This window comes from Notolepis coatsorum (assembly GCF_963971535.1).
Source record: "Notolepis coatsorum genome assembly, chromosome: 9".
Taxonomy (NCBI): domain Eukaryota; kingdom Metazoa; phylum Chordata; class Actinopteri; order Aulopiformes; family Paralepididae; genus Notolepis; species Notolepis coatsorum.
In genome coordinates this window covers 129,729,108-129,753,550 of record NC_140173.1, presented here as the reverse complement: position 1 = coordinate 129,753,550, position 24,443 = coordinate 129,729,108, and the positions used below count along the sequence as shown (strand labels likewise).

Here is a 24,443-nt window from a genome sequence, read left to right as displayed (position 1 = left end):
GTTATCTGTCCCGGTCATTGCATTGTATGATAAATAACCCTGCAGGAGAAAGTAATCTCTGGGCTTTTGGCAGAACTGTCGACAGCATGTTGGGATCACCATGTTCTTTGAATCACAGTCAGAGACAACGGTTGTGTCCTTGAATCGGTTGAATCTCTCTTTTCTTTTTGATGAATGTTTAATGGCCTGTAGCCATCACAATAGTCTCACACTTCCTCCACGGCCGTCTGGAAGAGTTTGCAATATTCATGTGTGTTTGCTACCCTTGAACACGTTTTGTATTGAACATGTTCAATTTGTATTCACGATTGCATTGAAATGTATATATATTTTTTATCTACTTTTTCTCCCCATTTTTCTATTTTTCTCCCATCCCCAATTTCGTATTGTCCAATTCTACCCTCCCCAGCTGTCTCGAACGTTGTTAGGCCAAGCCGGCTGCAATGTGGAGGAAGCCTTGCATCACGTGTCCCCTCCGGTACACGAGGAGGCAGCTGTCGCATCTTTTCGGGGGTCTGCGTGGGAGCGGGACACGCCGCCCTCGTCGCTTCCTGATTCTACTGCGCAGGCGCACCAACCGACCTGTAGGAGTCGCTGTCCACAACGTCCGATCCCCACCCACCAGCTTCCCACCCCCCTAACACTGCCAATTGTGTATGAACGACCAGCCAAGCTGGTATAGCAACGCCGAGAGCTGGGCTCGAACCCAGCATCTCCTGCGTTGGTGGCGAGTGCCTTGCCCACTGCGCCACCTAGCCGCCGCTGTTTAAAATGTATTTAAATAATAATAATAATCGGCCACAAGGCCTCACGCCAAGGTCTGCTCTAAGTCTTTTTTAGTGTTCTCTTACAGAAACGTTCACCTCAGCACACCTTCATGAAGAGGATAAAGGAGAGACAATGTGAGAGTCCATTGTGTGGGTGAGAGAACGAGAGAGAGAGAGAGAGAGAGAGAGAGAGAGAGAGAGAGAGAGAGAGAGAGAGAGAGAGAGAGAGAGAGAGAGGGGGAGAGAATCCAATTATGTGCACATCTGTGAACCGCGGACGTGGGTTGGTAAGTTGGAGATAGATGACACAGGCGGTGGTAAATATCCTTTCAAAAGTTCTCATTTCATGCTCTCTAGCCCGCGGTCTCAATCTCTCCAAAGGATGCGCCTTAACCAGGATCGAAAGCAATAAAAGTGAAACCACGCCGGATTGGGGTGTCGACAGCCGAGCGGCACACACAAGTTTTAGTTTATGCCTATACAACTGTACATTTCACCGGGTGCTTGCAAGCTAATGGACCGTGAATGCTAATGGCGACAGACAAGTAATGGAGCAGCTGTCTTAACAGATTGCTGCTCAGCCGTGCTGCCGGGAGCCTTGTTGTTATTGGCCTGTCAGTAAACTCCCAACACAGGTGGGCAGTGGGGGGGGAGGGGTCTCCTCATAGCCGGCGGCTACAGTCGGACGGGCACGGACGGAGCGGAGTGAGAAAGACCTAAGCAAACAAAGAATGATAATAAAGGTGACATGGGATTGACTGGAATAGATCAGAACAGCTGACAGACAGACAGAGAGAAATAGCTGTGCGTCCTCTGCCACTCTCGGACTGACTGTGAGGCACGCGCCAAGATGCGGTCTGAAATTAGCATAATGAGCTAAACGCTAATATCCCAATGAGCTGCTATCGCTCATTCTTTGCATCATAAAAAACCGCAAGCATTTCAACGGAGGCTTGCGCGTTCGGTGAATGATGATCCGTAGCGTGTAGCAGTTCCCATCCGGCGCGCTTGACAGGAACATTATGAGGATGGAGAGTGATGGGACCCTCGCAAGGCCCTGACGCCGCTCGGCGCCGAGGTGAGTGGAAAAAGGCTTCTCTCTCTCCGACTCCCGCTGTACTTAGAAGTGATACTAATATACGAGAGGGAGTACAGGCCGCGAGAGACAACCCAGGCCAGAGGCTGGATTCCAGGATGTCGTGTGGGTGGCGGGGTCGTAAAAAACAACCGTTATTTCAAGCTATGAATGAAAGAGGCATCAGTTAAAGTCAGTTAATCTCTGGGATTGTGGTACATACCAAGTTTTTACGAAAGATTTCCATTGAGTATAAATATATATATATATATATATATTTGTGTATATACTGTTTATATATATAATTGGCATATAATGATACAAAAAATATATATTCTACAACTGTATGTTGTATACTTAGAGAACAGACAGCAATTTGTACGTAACAAAACAGTAAATTGTAATGAACCAAAGGAGAATATAAATATTCCTTTTTTTCTTTTCTTTTTTCATCTTTAATGGTGAATAACACCATGCTAAAATTGACCAGACATGAAAAGCACCTTCTTGAGATCACGTGTACAAAAAATCGAAGCAAATTAATAAAGGGAAGATGATTAAACATAAGGTTTTGTAGATACAGTACTGAATTCTGCCATCCGGACACATGCAATTTGAAATATGATTATAAAACATCAGGGCCCTCATTTATCAATTTTCCTTAGAAAATGTTCTATTTCCATACTTAAGCACAGAATTTAGAATGTGTGCACGCACAAAAAAAACAGGATTTATCACACGTGCGTACACAGGTCCTACGCACACCTGTCTTGATAAATATCACCTTGCTCTATACGCTGAGGCTCGTGCACACTTTCACGTATTTGCATACCAGAACCGCCCCGATTAACCATATACGGTAATGGAACACCCCCATGAAATGTGGAAAAATGGACTAACCCGAGCGAACTCTGAGAGACTTCACTGAGAGCGAGATTGATCACCGAGGTCCAACCAACAAATTGAACGTATAATCTTCGGTGCGCCGGGAGCCAAGGATGTTGACTGACCCAGTCCTGCTACAGAACCAGCACATTGACAGAAATAAATGACAAGATGACCCGACATTAAGCACTGTAATGACTGAAATTAAATCAATTTCAGCAGGCCAACTGCGCTCTACAATGCCTATTATGTGCGCTCGTCATGAGCCCGTGGTACTTCTGGTCAGAGTCATTATGGCTTCAGTGGATAACCCGGATCTGCATTGTGATGTTTAGATACCCCAGTAATAACATTACAATTGAATAAAATACAATTAGGCCTGAATGAGACTCCGGCCACCGGCACATTATCAGCCAAAATGCGCATCGCAGATTATCTGTACATTGACCGAATGGAATCCCGTTCACATTACTGGATTTGTTTATTGATGGAGCAAACTGAGAGATTGTTCACAGAGGCGCTGCCGAACCAAGATATAATATGATGTGTATAATATAATGTGTGTAGAGGCATATGATACAATCTATTTTGTTGTTGGTATTGGGTAGCCTATATGAATTACATATAATAGCAGCCAGCCTGCATTATGCAACAGTAATTTGCGCATATATAATAACACACAGCCCTGCGAAGCCTGCATACAGTAAACTAACTTGATCATTAATCTAGCTGTTGTATCTTTACGCTTATGAAAACATTAAATAATATGTATAGGCTATAGGCCGTCGCTTTAGCCTATATTCTCAAATGGCTATCCGAGTCCTCGATATTCTCGCGGACGGACCAGTATACCTTTATATCATATCATATTCATATTCATATCATAGTTTACTCTATCAGCCTACCAGCATGTAATACGTTCTTTGTTAGAATTCAACTCGTTATTATTTTGCGCATAGATTGCAGAAATACGGGAACGTTTTGATTTAGGCTTTGACATTGTAAAACTAAATAAGTGAACTTCTGTAAGCAGAATACAAGTAATGATATCACCCACACGATATATACTCTGTGTCCAGAGCATGTATGCTTTTCATTCATTTAAGACACATTTATTGCAAGGGTTTTGTCTACACATACACTCAACAAATAACCTCAGTCTATTCTCGTTGCAATGCGTTTTTTATTCTTTCTTATAGGAAGGGTGAAGAACACTATATCGTGGGTGTTCTATTCTGCTTACAGCTTCGGGTTCCACTTATTACGTTTAACAATGGCAAAGCCTTTTAAATATAATCAAAACGTTCCTGTATTTCTGCAATATATGCGCAAAATAATAACGAGTTGAGTTACGCGGAGCGCAGTCAGTGCTTATTTCCTTGTTGTAATAATATATTCTACCACCGGCGTCAACTACGCATGGTCCGACATGTGCTTAAATATACGCACAAAGTCAAGCACAAGTTCAAATTGATAAATCCCACACTTTGCTTAGAAATGATCGTACGCACGGGTTACGCACATATCTGTGCGTACGTCAGGTTGATAAATGAGGGCCCAGGCCTATAAATTACCGTATTATGGCCAAGTCGCACATCTATGGATCGGGCCAAATCTCAATCTTGAATCTGGATTTAGTATCACCAGGCGTGCAGCAAAAACCGTGAATGATATCTACTGTAAGTACAGTTACTTTTTTATAATGTACATTTCTCCGCCATTTTTTATCAGATTGCAACGCCGTTTTTTGCTAGACGTTCACAGAAAGGTAGATAAACAAACTGCATTCTAATTTATGGCAATAACATTCAAGTTTGTTCCTGCCGTGAGATATGATCCTGAAAATAAAGAGGGGAAAAAAACCTGAAAAAGAAGTCAGATGATTGATAGGGGCTGGCGTGAGCTGGGAAGTGTAGTTTTTAGAAATTCGAAAGCCCATCGAAAGCCCTGGGTCTCTTCTCTCAAAATACTACACTCATTTAGGTTGCGCCAAATCCTTGCGTCAATCCTCGCCTTTTTCCGACTCGATACCCTGAGATTTCTATAACTCATATTTCACTAATAACAAACCATTGGTAAACAAAACAAATACTTTGTGCTGAAAATATACACTTTGACTGCTGTTTTGACAGGGTTAGGGTCTTTACTCTTGGCTACATTTGAAAAAAAAATAACATTAATTCATACATTCTGTAGAGATGGATTTATGGCGTGATGTCATTGCTCGGGCTTAACACATTCGGCGCCAGACCCGAGATATCCCGGGTTAACTCGCCATGCGTTGGGTGCCAGACCGGAGATATCTCGGGTTTTGGTCGTTTTTTCTTTTATTCGATATTTGTATTTATTATTCATCCACTGACCTCTCCCAAATCCCAGCAGTTAACCAAAGGTGTCTGACATTAGTAATTAGAACTAGGGATATAAGTTCACTATAAGGACACTTTAAAGGAAGGGAAAAAGGACACTTTAAGAAAATAACTTGTTGTGATTGTTGCATAGTTAGTAACAGCAAGTATAGCATAGGAACATAGAAGAAAACCTGCACATTGTATAGGAGCGTACATAGGATCCAGTGCCTTTAAGTGATTTATTAACATGTCTATTTATCATGTCTATTCTAGTTAACTTATTAGTATTACCACTATTACTATTGTTTTATTGCACAATCGTAGCGGGCATGGCCAACCGCATTCCACTGTATACCCTGGTATGTATGTGATGAATAAACTCTTGAATCTTGAATCTTGAGTTCATGCTTCATTAGTGGCAGTGTAGCGGCTGTCAGTGTCTCCTTAGCTGTTGAACGAAGACAGGTGAGCAAAGACAAGGGAGTTTTCCTGCAGGGGTTCTCAGAGGAAGGACAACCTGACCTGAGACATCACCCCACAGACAGCTAAATAGATCCTTACTATTCCCTTCTTCATCTTCTGAAAACCTTACCTGTCCTCTTACGACTTACAAGTGCCTTTATACCCCTCACTGCAATCTCTTCCTTCAGGCCAACTTCAGACCATCCATGCTAATTCGGAAGGAACCCTGCCAACCTCCGCTTCCCGTTCATGGCCACAAATATGTCAGCATATGTCACTCTCCTTTTAGCCCTCTCACCCTCCTTCAGACAAGCTCGCTCCCCTCGCCAAGAAGCCTGCCAGCCGTTCCCTGCCCAGACCGTGGCTGACGGACACAGTTAGAGAAGAAAGAATGAGCCTGAGAGCTGCAGAGAGGAAGTACAAAAATACCTGCCTCCCTGGTGACATCACTACTTATCATGATCTCTTGTTAGTATTCTCCAAAAACCTTACTACTGCCAACCTGAGCAAAATGGAATGCCGGCTGAATCATCCCCACTGACTGACCTTTCAATCACTAAGGAGAACAGAACCGTGGTTCCTGGACCACCAAGAGGCTGGACTTCTCTGCTTACATTGCGTCAAACAAGCAGAACCTGCAGATTATTCCTGAGCAACGTGAGGAGGATGTGCCCCTTCCTGACAAAAGAAGACCCCCAACTCCTCCTGCAATCAACAGTCATGTCTCGCCTCGACTACTGCAATGCTCTGCTATCTGGTCTACCGGCTTGCACCACCAAGGCGCTTCAACTCATGAAGCACGTAACGGCCGGTCTGCTCTCCAATGTACCAAAGTCACGTCACCCCACTTCTTAGAGAGCTGCACTGGCTGCCCATGGATCTGCTTCAAAGTTCTTGAATTCTGAATTCTGGCATTCTGTGCAACAAAGGGAACGGCTCCCTCCTACGTCCGGTCAATGGTCTCTAAACGGACACCGGCAAGATGTGGGGGGTGTGGGGGGGGGGGGCAAGCTATGGCCATCCAAAGTAGGGGGCAGGGGAGCATGATTGGCTGAGGGGGGCGAGCAGGTGGAGGGAGATGGGAGGGGGCAGGCTGTGGCCATCTGAGGTAGGGGGTGGGGAGCACGACCGGTGCGATGTTTAAGTACCAGACCTAGTCAGAAATGTCGTGACTATGTAACAGTGTGGGTGTAGGGGTTCATGTTTTCATGCAGGGAAACAAGTGTTCTGACCCTTCCAGTCTCCTGCGGCGCCAATCAAAGGTGAACTTTTCTGGTTCTCTGCTTTGAACTGCAATTTGTCAATGGAACAATTTTCTCTCCTAAGAGGCGCCTCTCCAGTCGCTCTTTTAACACGTCAAATTCGATTGAGAAGGCTCTGCGACCCTTCAACTTATTTAAACAATCCTCCAAGTGGGTGTATTACTCAATGTCAAGATTAATGAATGAAGATAAACATATCGTAGCAACTCGAGTGCCTCGGCCATCCCCGCAGACCATATAATCCAATGGTTGTGGCCATTTTGTGTCTTTAAAACGTAAAAAAGAAAAAAGAAAAACCCATATCAGACTATGATGACTTCCCCTATCGTGAGACATCCTTTCTCTCTGTCTTTAAAACATCAATCTAAGTCACAGGCGAATGCCTTCCCCTCCTGCATTTTAATGGTCATGTAAGTGTTTGGAGTGAGTGATTGAAAGAGAGGGAAAGAGAGAGAGAGAGAGAGAGAATGCTCAAGAGAAAAAGGATAAAGAGAGAGAGAGACACATCCCAGGGTGACCCCGACTCGGGTCACGGGGGAATGAGAGTGCCTTGCACCCATTTGTCATCTGTGACCGTGGGACCTGATGCAACTGTATGGCACGTGGCAGCCGTCCTAGAGGTGGAGAGGGCACACAATCTTCAGAATATTTATTCCCCACGAGAGCCTGGGAAGCACTGGGAGTCAGATATCAACTCATGGTTGACTCTCTGCTGTGGAATATTAGCATTTTAAATTAGCCCCCCCCCCCCCTCCCTCCCATTGTGTTCATATAATTGGCTGTCTTGTTGAACAACGCAAGTCACTCAACTGTGTGCACAAATATTGAACAACGCCTACAAAAAACTAACCCGATGTCTACTTCTCCACTGTACTATAATTCTATGACCTGTATCATGTCTCCTACTACCTGTACCTCCCCTCCCCCATGCTGCTATGATGCCTGAATTTCCCCAAGGGGATCAACAAAGGAATATCTTATCTTATGCATGGCATTAGAAACACAGACTCATCTCACACGCATTCAATTCTTACAGGAGCACTGGAAATCACTTGACAAACTGAGTGAGCCATATTACAGTTTACATTTTTTTTTAGCAGTTAGCAAACAGTATCATTCATTAAACATACAAAACCGTTTTGCAGTAGGGATATCAACTTGAATCCACATCCGGGATCTGTCATTGATTTGCGTATGCTTATGTCCTCCCTTGTTTGCCTATGTGATACTATGACTATAGTTTAGTTCATGCTCCATTAATCTAGGGAAACTCAGTTTGTAAACACAAGTAAATCCAGTTTTCAGTTATAAGTTAAGCTCTGCAAAGCAGTAGCAACCAAATTAAATATATGAATTGCATAATATGATGATATACTGTATGACTAGACTGGTGCTGTCACTTTTTCCAAAAATCAAGTTTGAACGAATACAAAGTCAAATATAATTATTCTAACTAAATCAAACATTTATGTAATCAAAATAATAAAAAAAAAATGCGCTTTTAATTTGAACACAGTTCAATTATTCAAGATTTCACCAGGTTCAAACTTCAGACAAAAAGTGACAGCACTAGAGACTTGAAAGTCTTAAAGGATCATGCCAACCTTATGGGAAAAGCGAGCCTAGCTTAGCACAAATGAATGGAAGTAAATATGGAACACTAGCCTAGCTTAAAACTCTGAGAGGTGTTTTTGGCCAACAGCTAGGCTAGCTGGTTCGTATCGGCTTCCATTAATTTGTGCTTCTTCTGTCTTCTTGTCTGACTAGAGAAAGACGGTAACCGCATTTCCTTTAAAATTATCAGAATTTCAACAACTGAAGTAGTTACCCGCTCAGACATGAGGACATCAGCACAGGTGAGTCATAGCATGTTAAATAGACAAAATGAGCCTTTCAAGCCTTTTCGCTGGAGCTGAAAATGGACCTGCTTTCTTCTAAATACTAGTCTAAATTGTTGTCTTGTTATGTCAAGTTTACTTTTGACATAGACTTTAGGGCTAGATGTTTTGTCAAAATCACTCCATATTCCAAGAAAGAATGTTACAAATGTCCCTTTCACTGTTCAGTAGGGGTGTGTAACTAAGTATTTCTACTCAAGTACTATAGCCTACTTCAGTACAATTCTGAGGTATTTGTACTTTACTTGATTATTCCCTCTTAGAGGATGACTTTATACCTTTACTCCACTACATTTAAAAAATGAATAGCCTACATTTGACTCCACTACATCTATAACACCTGGAAGGACGAATTACTTTCAACTGACTATATTCACATGGCGGGAACAGGATGGAAAGGAATCCCAACCTGAGCATGACATAAGAGCAAAATGGCCACAGTGTGAATATAGTCAATAAAGGGTTTTCTGTACAAGACAAGCATTCAATGAATGAATAGGATGTATTTTTTTTACTTAAAGAAGCACAGCTGCTCCACTAATGCTTTTACATGGATGTACAGTAACAGAAATGTGACTTGTTGAAACAAGTCATTTCTAATTTAACCATTGTAGAACTTACAATGAAGTACTGTAACTTTTACTTGAGTATTATTCAGGTATTTCTACTTTTACTCCCGTGCTCACTGGTCCCCGGGGAGCTGATGCTTGTCCCACATCCATTTGTAGACAAGGAGGAGGATGAGGTCAATCGGAAGAGACTCCATCAAGCATGACATTGTCTCGTGTAAGAAAACAACCTGGATCGATTGGTTAGACAAACAGGGAGGTCTTCAGAGTGATGGACACTGAACGGACATTAGACTTGTGGTCCGCTGAGCTTCTCAATTAATTTCCTGGATGGGTCGAGGGGAAAGTAATTAATTGGCTTCCTCACAATTGTATCATTACAGCCAAACACTGTGTGACCCTTTTTTTTCTTTTGTAATTAATGCGAGTCGCTTGCTGCTTGAGGGCTCTTTATTTCTGGCTCTCCAAAATAATTCCAGAACAGGAGACCATATTCATGGTATTCCATCGCAGACATCTCGGTCAACAAACTGGTGGCTGGAGTGATCACAATACATGGACATATATCAGGCAATATATATATATTTTTTATTGTATTTATAGTATTTATCTGTGTCAGTCTGATGGGCAAAACTGGAAAGATATATCGACAGAACCGTTGATTGTTCGTCTGGGTACAACGGCATTGAAACAGACTGCAGAAACAGACGTTTTCCATTCGATTTTACATTTTACAGTGTTTTCATGTATAAATGACTACTGGACTAGCATAGGTCAGGTGACAGGTACATATAGATTATCAGCCATAACAGAAAATGTATTATTGATTGCAATCAATCAGTATCAGCCAAAACATCAGCGCATCCCTAATGATAGTGATATCTCCATATCTATGCTTGTGGCTATAAGTTATGCACTTCAGTTTTGCACACATTCATTTAGTTTCACAGTTCCTGAGAGTAAATTAGCTTGAATAGGACCACCAGTGACACTGAATCTGTGTGTTGTGTTAATTATAGCTCAATGAAATTATAAAGTAGCAGTCCATATAAGACAGGGTATTGCTATTTTTTCATCTACAGTACATAATTTCATGGAGCTGTAATTAACACAATTATTGATTCAATGTCCCAATCACTGGTGGCCATATTCAAACTAATTTACTCTCAATAACTGTCAAACTAAACGAATTTAGTAGTTATTAGTTATTGTGTGTGCGTGTGAGATTATGTGCAAAATAAATCAGCATTGTTTTTTTTGGGTGAAGTGCCCCTTTAACACACATCGTGACACCCATTCAAATGGGCATGCTGGAATAAACAAGATTCACCTAATAAAGGCACAACAGGGAAGAAAAGTATGAGAGTTACAACAACCTTAACGGATTCAACTGGCAATCAACATTAACTTCTATCAGACCCCTCAAGATGCAAAAAATAAATAATTTTTCCATCCATACCTTCCCGTTTTATTCCGTGGTGAATATGAGTGTTATTTCGGAATGATCGGGGCTAATTCCTGTGAGGCTATTAATAAACCGCAATGTGTATTATACCAAATCCATTGGCGTTTTGTCCCTACACACGCTACAATAAAAAAATCAAATGCATATGATAGGTATTATGTTTCATCATGAATGCATGAAAAGGGGGGGGGGGGTCGTTTCTGATTAATTGATTGCCAACAACGGCATTCGTTATTACCACAACATAAGCTGATCAGGGATATGGCTATGAAAACAATGCATGATCAAGCTGAAATTGACGTCAAATTGTTCTTACCTGTGGCCGGTAGGATTTCTAAAAGAATATTCCAATTATTTGATCGCCATCTGGTAGATCGTATGTCCATTTGGTCGACGACATAACCCACCACAGCATAATGAATCCGGGGTCCCGAAAACAATTCAATGCGATCGGTTGAAGCCCTAGGTTCAGGTTAGTAGAAAAGAGTGCCCGGAGCATTTTCAGTGTGGCACCCGGTCTGGAACAGGGGTTACTGCATTCTCGATACAGCGCTACTAGCAGGATCTGGCCGGTACTGCACCTTCAGAGTCCCAATATGCCTTTTACAGGCAAAATACAGCTCCCTGACATTGAATAGGGTATTCAAATCGAATAAAAGGGAAAATTATCTAAAAATGTATATGTTTTTGGTCGTTAACTCATTCCCCGCCAAAAACTAGTTAACTCGTTATAGCCCGCCAATCGAATACTGCCAACAGCGAGTATACTCGTTATTGGATCGTTATTTCTTTTATTCGCTATTTCCTTTCATAATTCATCCTACTGTGCTGTGGAACTGGGTGGCAATGTGTCTGAGCTCGCAACGGTCCGATACCGCCGCCTGGTGGTATGCGGTCAATGTTGCACTTACTTTCTGAAGGAAGTATGACTCTGCGTCATTGAAATTCCTCCGGGTGGAGTTTTCGAGTAACGTGGACCGAGGGGTACACCCGATCGCATTGAATTGCCTTCGGGGCGCCAGAATCATTATGCTTTTGGGGGTTATGGCGTGGGCCAAATGGACATACGATCTAGCAGATGGCAATCAAATAATTGGAATATTCTTTTTGGAGTCTCATCGGCCACAGGTAAGAGCAATCTAACGTTAATTTCAGCTTGGTTGTCCATTGTTCTCATAGCCATCGCTCTGATCAACGTATGCTGTTGTACTAACGAATGTCGTTATTGACAATCAATTAATCATAAACGACCCCCCCCCTTTCATGCATGCATGATGGAACATAATATACCGATCATATGCATTTAAATCTTTTATTGTAGCGTGTATAGGGACAAAATGCCAATGGATTAAGTATAATATGCATCGCAGCCTATTACTAGCCTTCCAGGAATTATCCTAGACCACTCTAAAACTATACTTATATTCACCACGGTATAAAACGACAATGTATGGATGGAAAAAATATTCCTTTTTCACATCTTGAACGATAGATATGCCATAGTATTGCATATATAGCTTTATACAACGGCATGCAAATTTCTCGATTCTGATTGGCTGAAACAGTCCATTTACACGTATGTATAGGGACCATTCCACGCTCCTGGTCCCAGGACCCGCCCACAACCGAATCACATCACTCCGCGTCTCTGCCGTGCGGATTCTTCGGAGAAAACAAGATGGCGGACAATAATCTTTAACAAATGGATATGTTGATAGCGTCATAACGACTAAATATAAAGCGATTCTGTCACGGCGAATGTCTTAGTCCTTTAAACAATGTTGGATGATGTAATTGATGGGTCTGTAGGTCTGCATACCCTTAACAATTGTGTGTATTGAGCCATACTGTATTGTACCCATTCTGCATCTGGTAATAAAATGTTCAATCAATCATTCCAATAACACACAGTTGGATGTGTTAGTTTGTTGGATCCGTTGGATGCACTTCCGAGCTGCTTCCACATGAGGCAACTTCTCTCAATCATTCCAATAACACACAGTTGGATGTGTTAGTTGGTTGGATGCACTTCCGAGCTGCTTCCACATGAGGCAACTTCTCTCAATCATTCCAATAACACACAGTTGGATGTGTTAGTTGGTTGGATGCACTTCCGAGCTGCTTCCACATGGAGGCAAATTGTCTTTTTTGTTGTTGTGGGAACTACTTTTTCTGGCGGATGGTTTTTTCAATAAATCTTCGATTAATGTGTGTTTATTGTATAGCAATAAGGTTGGATGAATGTGGCAGTTGTATAAAAGCATTACACCACTTGCAGTCGTGATTTGTGAACAATAAACCGTGCCTAGGGGGGTCTAACGACCACCGCGTGATGTAATGCTTAAATAATATTTAAATAGTTATAGCCCTGCAAACAAGGTGAGCGACTTCCACTGTTTACAGTGCTGGCGTCAGCTGCTAAGGATGAGGCTATTGCGTGGCAGAGAAAGAAATAACATATATATACGTGGTTGGCCGGGAATGTGTTAACCTCACATCACCTCACCCTTTAACCTCACCTCACCCTTTAACCTCACCGCTCTCACCTCACCCTTTAACCTCTTAAGCATTGGGAAAAAATGGGGCTATTTTCGTATTTATTTTGACGATTGCATACCCAATGTAATTAGCAATTTATTATACTTTATACTTATAGCACATGCATGAGTTTGGTCTCTCTGCATGAGAAAAATCACTTTGAGTGCTAATGAAATAGAGTAACAGAGGTTTGAACACGCTGAAGTAAAAGTTGTGTACTCACATTTCTTTTTACTGGTTGCCAGATGCCTGTTTTTAAGTTCCAGCTGATAATGGTTCCATAGCCTGAAGTCTTATGTAGTACAGGTCCAAAGTTTATAAGAATCCCATGGAAAATGAATATTTTACAAAGGTTTTTTTGTACTAATGTGTGTACCAGTAAAGCCAGCATGATTATACAAAATGGCCGTCCCCTGCCATTCATTTCGATGCTCTAGTCAAAACAATGGACTTCTTCATTGTGTCACCTTCCCCCACTGTCAGCGCCCGTCTGGGATCGCTTTCGGAGCAGACGCTCCTTGGCTACAACGGTGGTCAATCATTTTCGCCACCACCGGACGTGGAGGCCCTCCATAGAGTGGTCAAGGCTGCGAGGAGGATCACTGGAGCTAGCCTTCCAGATATCTCCACAGTCTTCACCTCCCGCTGCCTACGTCGTGTGAATAACATCCTACAAGACCAGTTCCACCCAGCACACCATCTTTTCCAACTGCTGCCCTCTGGTCGAAGGTACAGATCCATCCAGTCCGGTACTAGCAGACTGACCAACAGCCTCTATCCACTGGCTGTCAGGCTGCTCAACGATCAACTTGCTCCCCCTCGCACCCCCCATCCCCAACCCCCGGTGCCATAACTCCCACTTCTACATTACAACAATAACTGTGAACCGGACTTGCATTTCTGCACTATACACTATTCCATCCATTGCAAGCCAACACCCCCCCCCCCATCCATTAACTCAACTGGACTGTCACTGTACTATTTATTTGCACTAGCACTATTGCACTTGGGACATTGATATTATATTATATTATTGATATTATTATTTTGTATATGCTATATTCAGTATGTTTGTATGCCAGTGATGCTATAAACTCAATTTTGTTGTACCAACAATGACAATAAAGATTATATTCTATTCTATTCTAAGCTTATTGGTACCAGGGTTCCTCCATCACTCATCCTTCAGAGAAAAACCTGATATTTATCGAAACGCTCAAGGTTTTCCTCCCTGCTTTAAAAAGCACCAGATAAATCATAAACACACTCCATCCTCAAGCTCAAGTCAAATTATGTTGCGTCTGTGTGTGTGTGTGTATGTGTGAGTGTGTAGATGATCATTTATTGATTGTGACCCGAGCTACCCATTACAGTAAGAAGACATAATTGCAAAATGGCAAGGATGCAAAATCATGGCAGACAGAATAGAATAAGGTAGGAGAGAAATGAACAAAGAATGTGATACAGAATGTAATCACAGCCCTGATCAAAACAATCACTGGTCAGTCACATCTGATAAATGCAACCTCATCCAGGCTTGTCCCTGCCTCCTCCTCACCGTGGATGCCCTAGCCACTCTACTGAGACAGAGAGAGAGAGAGAGAGAGAGAGAGAGAGAGAGAGAGAGAGAGATAGAGAGAGAGAGAGAGAGAGAGAGATAGAGAGAGAGACACACAGAGAGAGACACAGAGAGAGAGAGAGAGAGAGAGAGAGAGAGAGAGAGAGAGAGAGAGAGAGAGAGAGAGAGAGAGAGAGAGAGAGAGAGAGAGAGAGAGAGAGAGAGAGAGAGAGAGAGAGAGAGAGAGAGAGAGAGAGAGAGAGAGAGAGAGAGAGAGAGAGACAGAGAGAGAGACACAGAGAGAGATGGTTCTGGGACTCTGCTCACAAACACAAGTAGAGTCACCAGACAGAAACCACACTGGACTAAACCAAATTATAAGAAAACAAAAAGAAAACTACCTGACACATTGGAAAGAATCAACCCAAAACCAGAGCAAATTTAAATGCTATTTGGCCCTAAACAGAGAGTACACAGTGGCAGAATACCTGAGCACTGTGACTGACCCAAAACTAAGAAGATCCTATAGGCACAGACTCAGTGAGCACAGCCTAGCCATCGAGAAAGGCCGCCATTAGGGCTGAGCCCAAACGTTCGAACCTTTGTTCGTTACGTTTGCATTCTAATTCTAAATCAATATTCGAATTTTTTATAATAACATTTCTTTTTTTAATATATATATATTTTTTTTCTGTGTCTATTCATTCTGTTTAAACCAATGGGGGTTTTCTTCACAGTTGCAGATAAAGATTAGGCTACACTAATATTATGCTATTATAGTATGACTCGTCATAAAACCCTTTGTCTGAATTGGTTAGCCACTGCTAAGCTAACCCTTTGTCTGTGCTGGGGGGGGGGGGGTTAAGTTCAGTTAGACCAGTGCTTCTCAAACTTTTTCTGTCAGGCCCCCCTTTGGCGGACCAAAATATCTTGGGCCCCCCCCCCCGCGTCCCAACAAAATAGTCATGAAATGGGCCATGTTTAAATTTATTGAAATAACAATATCGTGACCTTTCAAATTGGCAACACCTTCCCTCGCGAGAGCCACCTTGCCTCGCTGTGAAACAGCACTGCAGAATGGTCAGCTCCCATCTCCTCACACAGCGCAGAGAACAGGCGCGCTTTCAGGGCTTGGGTTTTGATGAAATTTACCACGTTTATAACTTCTGTCAAAACCTCATTCAGCTCAGGGCTAAGATGTCTTGACGCTGGCGCCTCTCTGTGAATTTACAGTGCGTCCATTGCGCGTTTGGCGAGACCCCCTTGATGAGCGCCTATAGCCCCCTCCTTTTCCCTGCCATGGCCTGCGCACCGTCAGAGCAAAAGCCCACACAGTTCTCCCATTTCAGTCCATGTTCTGTCAGGTAACTGTCAATAATTTTGAAGAGCTCATCAGCTGTCGCCGTTTTTGACATATTTGCAAAACAGCAGATCTTCACTCAGTGACTGGGAATTTACAAAGCGAACATAGGAAATAAGCAAACAGTCTTTATTGCTGTCAGTCTTTGACAAGGCAACACGCATGTCATCCTCAAGGCTCAACTTGGCCCTATATTTTGTTTTCAGAGCTGTCATGGATGAAAAGCCAGCTTCACACAGATATGTGGTGCTGAATGGTATCAACACCTTAACTGCTGCATCATGAGATACTTGGTACTCAGCACCACACTCAGACCAACATGTTTCCAGGGGCACTTCACTGAAACGAGCTGGTATTCCAGCAGAGCCGTATAATTAAGAGTTCCGCCACTCCGACCCACCTTCGTTGTTATCGTGGAATGCGGAAGTAAAGCGCCTCAGGGGTGGTCCGTAGTTCAAGTCTCAGCTCAACGCCATGCATTTTCATTGTTGCCGAGCGGCACTCGCTGGTAAGTTTACTTTACTTTTACTACTTTGTACATTTTAACGCATTAGCAGACCACTCATGGATTTAGTCAATATTGGTATTTTATGTAGCAAGCTTTAGTTAATGTTGATCGTAAGTTAATAGCTTGTTAGATTCTAAATGCAGTTAAGAACGTTACCATACTGACGTGACGTTGGCCTAACGTTATATTTACCAAATTATTTGCAGTTATTATATTGGTGTTCATTAGTTTATCATTGTTTATTAGATTTATTGTTAAAGTGAGCAACACGAGATAGACTGGTCTTCATATAAGGTACAGTAAGGTTATAATATAGACAATAACACATGACACTAGATAGACTGGTCTTCATATAAGGTACAGTAAGGTTATAATATATAGACAATAACACATGACACTAGATAGACTGGTCTTCATATAAGGTACAGTAAGGTTATAATATATAGACAATAACACATGACACTAGATAGACTGGTCTTCATATAAGGTACAGTAAGGTTACATAATATAATATATAGACAATAACACAGTGGATACAGACCTGTCTGGCTCTCCTCTCGTGGTCTTGACTCTAATGAGAGACGTGTCCCAGTCATTTGGAGTTGTGAGGTTGATTATTATTAGTAGTAATGTAGTTTGTATATTATTAGTAGATATGTAGGTTGTATATTATTAGTAGAAATGTACAGTCTCCTCCCCACCGTATGTATATTTCTCTCCCACCCACCCCCTCCTAATGTACAGTCCCCTCCCCATCATATGTATATACTCTGTCAGGATCTATGGGTAACAGTACTGTATATTTGAATACCGTTTATGTCACAAATGTATCAGTACTAAATACCTGTATGTCCCTATGCCATAAATGTCATGTATGTTGTGTATGTCATAAATGTCAATATGAATTGAAAATGGGGGACCCTGATGTAAGGTACATTTTATTTATATAGTGCTTTTCCAGATTAAAATCACAAAGTGCTTTACAGGCAGTAAAAGGTTAATCAGAATAGAATAACCACACATGTTACATCACATACAAGATTGTAGAATACTTCAAAAAATAAATGAAGTAAAATACAATCACACATACACACGTTATACCACATACATGATCAATTAAAAGCCTCACTGTATAAAAAGGTTTTTAGACCTTGTTTAAAAGACTGCACACTAACAACAGACCTGATTTCATAAGGTAGCTGATTCCATAGCTTGGGTGCTACGAAGCCCGGTCACCCTTGGTTTTCAGTTTGGTCCGGGGGACGACGAGCTCTCCTTGGTCGGAGGAGCGGAGAGCCCTATTAGGGCAGTAAGGGGTTATAAGCTCAGCAATGTAGCTTGGGGCTTCACCCTTTAAAGCCTTGTAGGTGGTGAGCTCAATTTTAAAAACGTCTTTCTCTGGTCTGCATCCCCTTAACAATGGACCTGTCTCAAAACCCTGCCCTCTTTTCTTGATCCTCCAATCACAGCTGTCGCTTACATCTGACTTCCTCGTACAAACAAAGTTTGTACGAGGAAGTCCGAGGTAAGCGACAGCTGTGATTGGAGGATCAAGAAAAGGGGCAGGGTTTGAGACAGGTCTATTGTGTGTATTGAGCCGTACTGTATTGTACCCATTCTGCAACCTGTTAAATAAAGTTTTCATTAATTCCAGGAGCCATGCTGTTGTCTGGTAAGATGGAGGTCGTTGTTCCTGCTCCACCATGAATTTCAGGCCAGCACTTGTTGCAAAGAACCCGGACACATTGAACCTGTTGTGGAATATTTTAAATGAGTCAAACAGTGAAACTGTAGAAATTCAGATGAGTCAAATTGTATCAAAAATAGAATAGTTTATTATCTGTTTTTATGGCCATAGAAAGATTATGCACAAGATGTGTGTTGTTGTAGAGTGCATGAGCAACTCCATAACTCTATCTCCCTGTTTTGTTTTCTAGGATAAATTACCACTATAATGACGTGCATGTGTCCAGTCTGAGGTGAGCAGCAGTCGTGACAGAAAGGCCCTAGCACTACAAACAACAGGATTGGAAGACTGGACCTCTACATGGACATATTATAGGCCTATAATAATAAAAAATGTGTGGAATGCAATTGCTTGCCTTGTATTTTTTCTACTGTTGACCAAACTTCTTTCTTGGCTTAATTGAGTAGTATCAATGGTTACAGTATGAAATGTAAATGCTAAGAAATGCAGAGTAAACAGCTTGATATGATATTCACTGCATTTTCACATGTGCATGTATGAATGTCTTATATGATTGATATGATATGTCTTATATGATATAGCATTAGGATGTGTAGAAGCACAAGTCTCTCTGCCACTCCCCTGAAATGCTATTATATATATTGAATATAAATAGCCCACATATAATGTGGGCTGATTAATACAATGATGCTTGATTGTGTAACAACTGGTGATATGGCTAATGTAAAATAAGTCAGCTAGCACAGCTAGCATTTAACGTTAGAAATTGCCGTCATCGCCTAGTGTATAATGTAAATATTAAAGTAGCAGATATGTAAATGATATATCGCAACAGTGATCAATGCACATTGTATTAATAAGTACCAAAAATTGCTGTAACAGTAGTAGCAGAGCCGTATAATTAGTTCTGCCGTTCTGTACCGTTGAAATCAAGTTGACAGGAAGTCAAATTGGAACTACCGGTAGCTACGTGAGCCACGTGATATCCTGTCGGCGAGATCAAAGCGTGTCGTAACTCTTATTAAAGGGCTCTGGTATTCCAGGTGGTATGAGATGAGATTTCAATGAGTTCTTCCAAGAGTTTGGATGGAGATGTGTCAGGAAGCTTTGTCTCAATGTTGTCTGTAAAGTTTTTTTTTATCCAGAGTAACTTGGTGATCCTTTTCTGTGTTTTATTAAAGGGGAACTATCTTATAAATGGCCTTTTTGAGTGTTTAGCATTGTTTCCTAGCTATGTGAACTTATATTAATATGATCTATGTCTCAAAATTCTCATATTGGCGCATTCTTCCAATTCTCCTCTCACAATATTCACCCTCACTGAACTGAGTCATTTGAAAATGTGCGCGATATGTGATGTCAGAGAGACACCGCTGCATGTTAATGTTCAGGCGACGACGCCGCTGCGCAGTGGTTTAGGAGCCCAGGCTCAAAACGGCTCGAGATCTTGAGGTAGAAAAATGCTGTTTTTGAGGACTTGATTAGAAATACAAAACAATGAATAAAAAAAATATATATATTACAGAGGTGGTCCATAGACTCACAGGAATTGTGTAAAAGTGCCCAAATAGTGAAAGAAATAGTAAAATAGTTCCCCTTTAAATAATGATTTTCAGATTTTGAGAAATGGTCAAACTTATCCAAATGTGGTATTTTCATGGAGAACAGTGCAGCTGCAACAGATAGCACTTTAGTGATAATCTTCTGTAAAAAAAAATATATATATCTTTTATAAATCTCAAGGCCCCCCCTGTCATGCCTCCGCGCCCCCCCTGGGGGGCGCGCCCCCCACTTTGAGAAACACTGAGTTAGACCATGCTCTCTTGCTGTGGCCTAGTCATCCTGGTTAGAGGCCTACAACCTAAATGTATTGCACTAGCTGGTAGCTACAGTTATTTGTTCCTCGCATAAGCGTGTATGTAAACTTTCTTTTCTGGTGATTTGTGTTCACAGAGAAATTTACCACCAAGCTAAAAGGAATTAGAAACAAGTACAGGAAAGCCTGTGACGATGGGAGGCGAAGTGGCCATGGGCTTCGCACTTCTATGAGCGCTGCCAAGCCATTTGGGCAGGATGTCCAGCAACGGAGCAACTACCCCACGGTGTGCGGTCCATGGATGCTGACACAGGGCCCAGCAACAGGCTGTCTGGGTCTGAATCTATGGCAGAGGCAGAATCGTCAGCATCGCCACAGGACGAGAACAGCAATGGAATCCCCACTGCAGAGGCTGTGATGGAGCGGCACCGTGAATTACACGCTACCTTGGGTAGCCACAGAAGCGACAAACTAAAGCGAAAGCTGTCCCCCATGGACCAGTCTCTGGCCTTACAGTGCGAAGAGCTGGCCCTAAAGAAGCAAGCCATGGATAGGGACAGAGAGAGGGACCGAGAGGACAGAGAGAGGGATAGAGAGAGGGATGACGCTCTGTTTGCCTGGTTGAGCACGCTCACCTATCCTGCTTTGAGCAGTTGGTGCAGCACATGGTGGGTCCAGGTTCCATGGTGCCACCCTCCCCCTACAGGGGTCGCCAGCCTGTGGAACCACGCTCACCATGCCACCCTCACCCTACAGACCTCGCCAGCCCTCTGGCCAGTTCATGCAGCCAAGAGGGTCCACCTGGGAGAACAATTGGCCTGCACAGTGGTGCACCCTGGTCTCCTCCACCCCCCGGGCATCAGTCAGGATCTTGTGTTTTTTGTATGTTTGTGTTTATGGGGTCATGTAAGCTACCAGATACTAATATGTACAAATTAAACTCAAATATATGCAGGTGCAGATGCTTTGTTTACAATGGCTCCTTAATGCATGTACTTATCCATCATTGATTTTTAGAAAATTGCCAATAGTTCCATGCATTTTTTTTAAAGGAACATTTCTTCCAGTTGAAATATTATTTTAAAAGTGCACTACACAGTTTCTGAGAAAGGTGGTTTTGTTTGCAGAGCCTGCTAAATACATTTACAGTTTTTCTTCTCTCGTGTTATTATGAATGAAAACTCCATATAGTGCACCTTTAGTCCAAATAACAGTAAGATCACCTATTTTAATATGTAAATTGTTTATACCCACAAGTTGTAAGCCTTGTAGACGTAAAATATGCCTTTTACAATTGTTTCATTATGAATTACTTACTAGTACTATACCATAGTGTCTTTATATCGACATCACTATAACACTACAACTCTAGTATATTTCTTTATATATTTTATAATACTATGGCACTTTATTGTTACATTTGCACTCTGGTTGGATGCCAGACAAAAAAAGGGAATTTTATTTGTATGTGGATGGTAAACATTGCGTCCTCAAATATTGAAAAAGAAAACGAAACAATTGGGCCACTGGGAACATCCTCTGAGATGTACTAGTAGCAATATTTCCCTTTTTTCTGTCTGGCATCCAACCAAATCCAAAAATCCTGCAAAACTGAAGATGTCCTCCACAAAGAAACAACTCAACATAAAACTCTCAGACTGCCAAAACAAATCCGGTGTACAAAGGGCAATAAAAAACAAAATGATATTCATCCTCCACCACTCCCAGATCACATAGAACACACAACCGCTCCTCCTCAGGTTTACCTTGGAATCTACCCACTTCCACAGCCAATGGCAGGGTAGTGCTAGTAAGTAATTCTGGCCAGCAGTGTATCTAGTAGGGATATGTATAGATATAGTATCTACAGGTATGTACCATCAGAACATCTGGCAGTTTAAGGTTTACAATAGCATATTCATACAGGAGAGAAGCCCTACCACTGTGACCAATGTAGGAAGGGCTTCAGTCACCCTGGACATGGATTAAATGTACAGTATTTTCACACTTCCAAACCTTAAGACCATGTGCTATCAGAGGCCAGTCTCATTATCCATAATGCATTTTCATTGTTGATCAAACCTGGACCATGCATAAAATCTGCAAATATCCTGGTAGCATCACATCTTTCTGTCACACAATCCACTCATAGACAGACAGGCAGAAAAAAATATTCATTGTTCTGAGCACATACACTAGTGATTTGCAGTCAAAATGTTCACATACTTAATTCTACTCAATACACAATGTCCACGTTAATAGCCTCTAACATGCTGAACTAGAGTGTAGGCATGACTACTACCCACTATCAAAAAATGAGGTCAACACACGCCTCACGCGCTTTCCCTCCGTTTCGTTGTTGTCCGTTCTTGCGTTAGTTGCTCTGCTTGGTGGCTGGAACTCCCTCTTGTAATCACGAGCAGCATGGACACACAGGTCGCTTACAGTTTCTTTGTGAACTTCGCAGTAGTTGTGCAGAACAAAGCAAGCATAGATCACAGTAGGCAGGTCGTCTGTGTTTATGTCCATAGCTCTCCGCAGCATCGCAAAGCCTGCCTTCAGACGTCCGAACGAACACTCGATCACCATGCGTGCCTTGCAAAGCTGTAGCCCGTAATACCGTTCCGTGTAACGGTTCCAGGGAGGACAATGTAAACAGTGGCCACAATGTAAATAGTGGTCACAATGGGAACAGTGGTCTCCTACCTGGTTTCCTACCTCCCTCTAGTGGCCAGATGAGCCAGATGGTGCAGGCGGCCATTTTGGTCTGGTTAAATGTAATTGAGTTAATTTTCACTTGTTTGTTATCCTGGGCTTTTCCTTCCTTTATTTAAATGTCGTCCTCCTCTCTGGTTGTTGTTGTGAGATTGCTTTGGTTGTTGTTGTGTTATTGCTTTTGTGTTTAGTTGGTGTTAATTGTTTTGCTGTTAGACTGGCCTGGCCAGGTGTTGCCAATGTTAATTAGTGTGGGTATATATGTGTGTTTCTCTCTCTCCTTGTTGTGGCGTCATTTCCTCCTGTTACCTGTTTCCTGCCCTTGTCGTTGCTCTCCCTTGGTGGTTCTAGTAAGTGTAGTGTTTGTTTGTTCATCTTTGTTTTCTCGTGTTACCAGTTCGTTTTGTATTTAGTTTAGTGTAGTATTCCATTTTGTGCATCTTTGTTTTCTCGTGTGACCAGTTCGTTTTGTATTTAGTGCCAGCGCCGCTGTGCTGTTTGTTTTGTTTGTTCCTGTACTATATTCATGGCTCTAGTGATTCGCTAATAAATGATCACAGTATCTGAGAAGAGCAAACTGTCGTCTACGTTTCCTCCATTCACCAGTCATTCTGCAGGCTCGGAGGTGCTCTCCAGTCTTTCCGCATATTGGGTTCTACTTTTCCCCTCTACCTCGTAACGGTTGTGCCGCCATTAGGGTATTCCTTCATGAGATATGGCATCAGTGGATATGCTGGATCACCCAGAAGAAAGACAGAGACAGGCTCTTTGCCCGGCACTAGCTCTTTAGGGCAGGGGGGGATTGTCCCATCGGTTAGGGCAGCACACAATGGCGAATTCGCAAATATGCGAGCGTCGTGTACACTGCCGGGCCACATGACTACAACATCCATAAAACAGTAGTTAGAGTCACACAGCGCTTGTACATTGAAAGAGTGTCTCCCCCTTCTGTTGACGTAGTCTGTGGAATCACCTCGGGGTCTTTTGATTTCGATGTGTGTGCAGTGTGTGTGCAGCATTAAAATGTGTAGATATGGTGTACATAAAAACCTTGGAAAGAATTTTTCGTGCTAAGAGTAAAAGCCTACCAGTTTGTATTCAATGTCTCTTTCAACCAAGAGAAGGAAAGTATAATTTAAGAGGGTTATGTATTCATAAAACATGTAAAGAGGTAAGAAGCTAAGAACTAATGTAAAAGCTATGTGTTTCAATTTTGGGAGTTAAATTATGGAGTAGCCTTAGTGATGGGTTGAAGTTGTAGAGATTTAAAAAAGCCTTAAAGGATAAAATAATTTTATATTTTAAGTTTTTCTTTCTTATATTAAAATATATTTAGTTTTTAAGAATTTGTAAAGGATAGGCAAAAATAATGTGCTTCAGCCTATTCCTTTTTTCCGGTTGTTGATTTATTTTCCTTTTGTAAGTCCACACGGTTGTGTTTGATTTGTCTGTAAAAAAGACAGAAAAATAAACTTCATTCATTCAATCATTCAGTCGATTGCACCC

General features: G+C 42.0%; 1 protein-coding gene across 1 annotated transcript in view; it reads right to left on the bottom strand.

Annotated features, from left to right (window-relative positions):
- Window positions 1-24,443, bottom strand: part of fmn2a (formin 2a) — a gene marked incomplete at its 5' end in the record, with an annotated part of 139,297 nt that overhangs the window by 108,730 nt on the left and 6,124 nt on the right. The window contains 2 exons of the mRNA XM_084321997.1: window positions 852-873; window positions 5,839-5,904. Of these exons, the coding sequence (XP_084178123.1) occupies window positions 852-873; window positions 5,839-5,904 (88 nt within the window). The remainder of the gene's footprint in view (window positions 1-851; window positions 874-5,838; window positions 5,905-24,443) is intronic.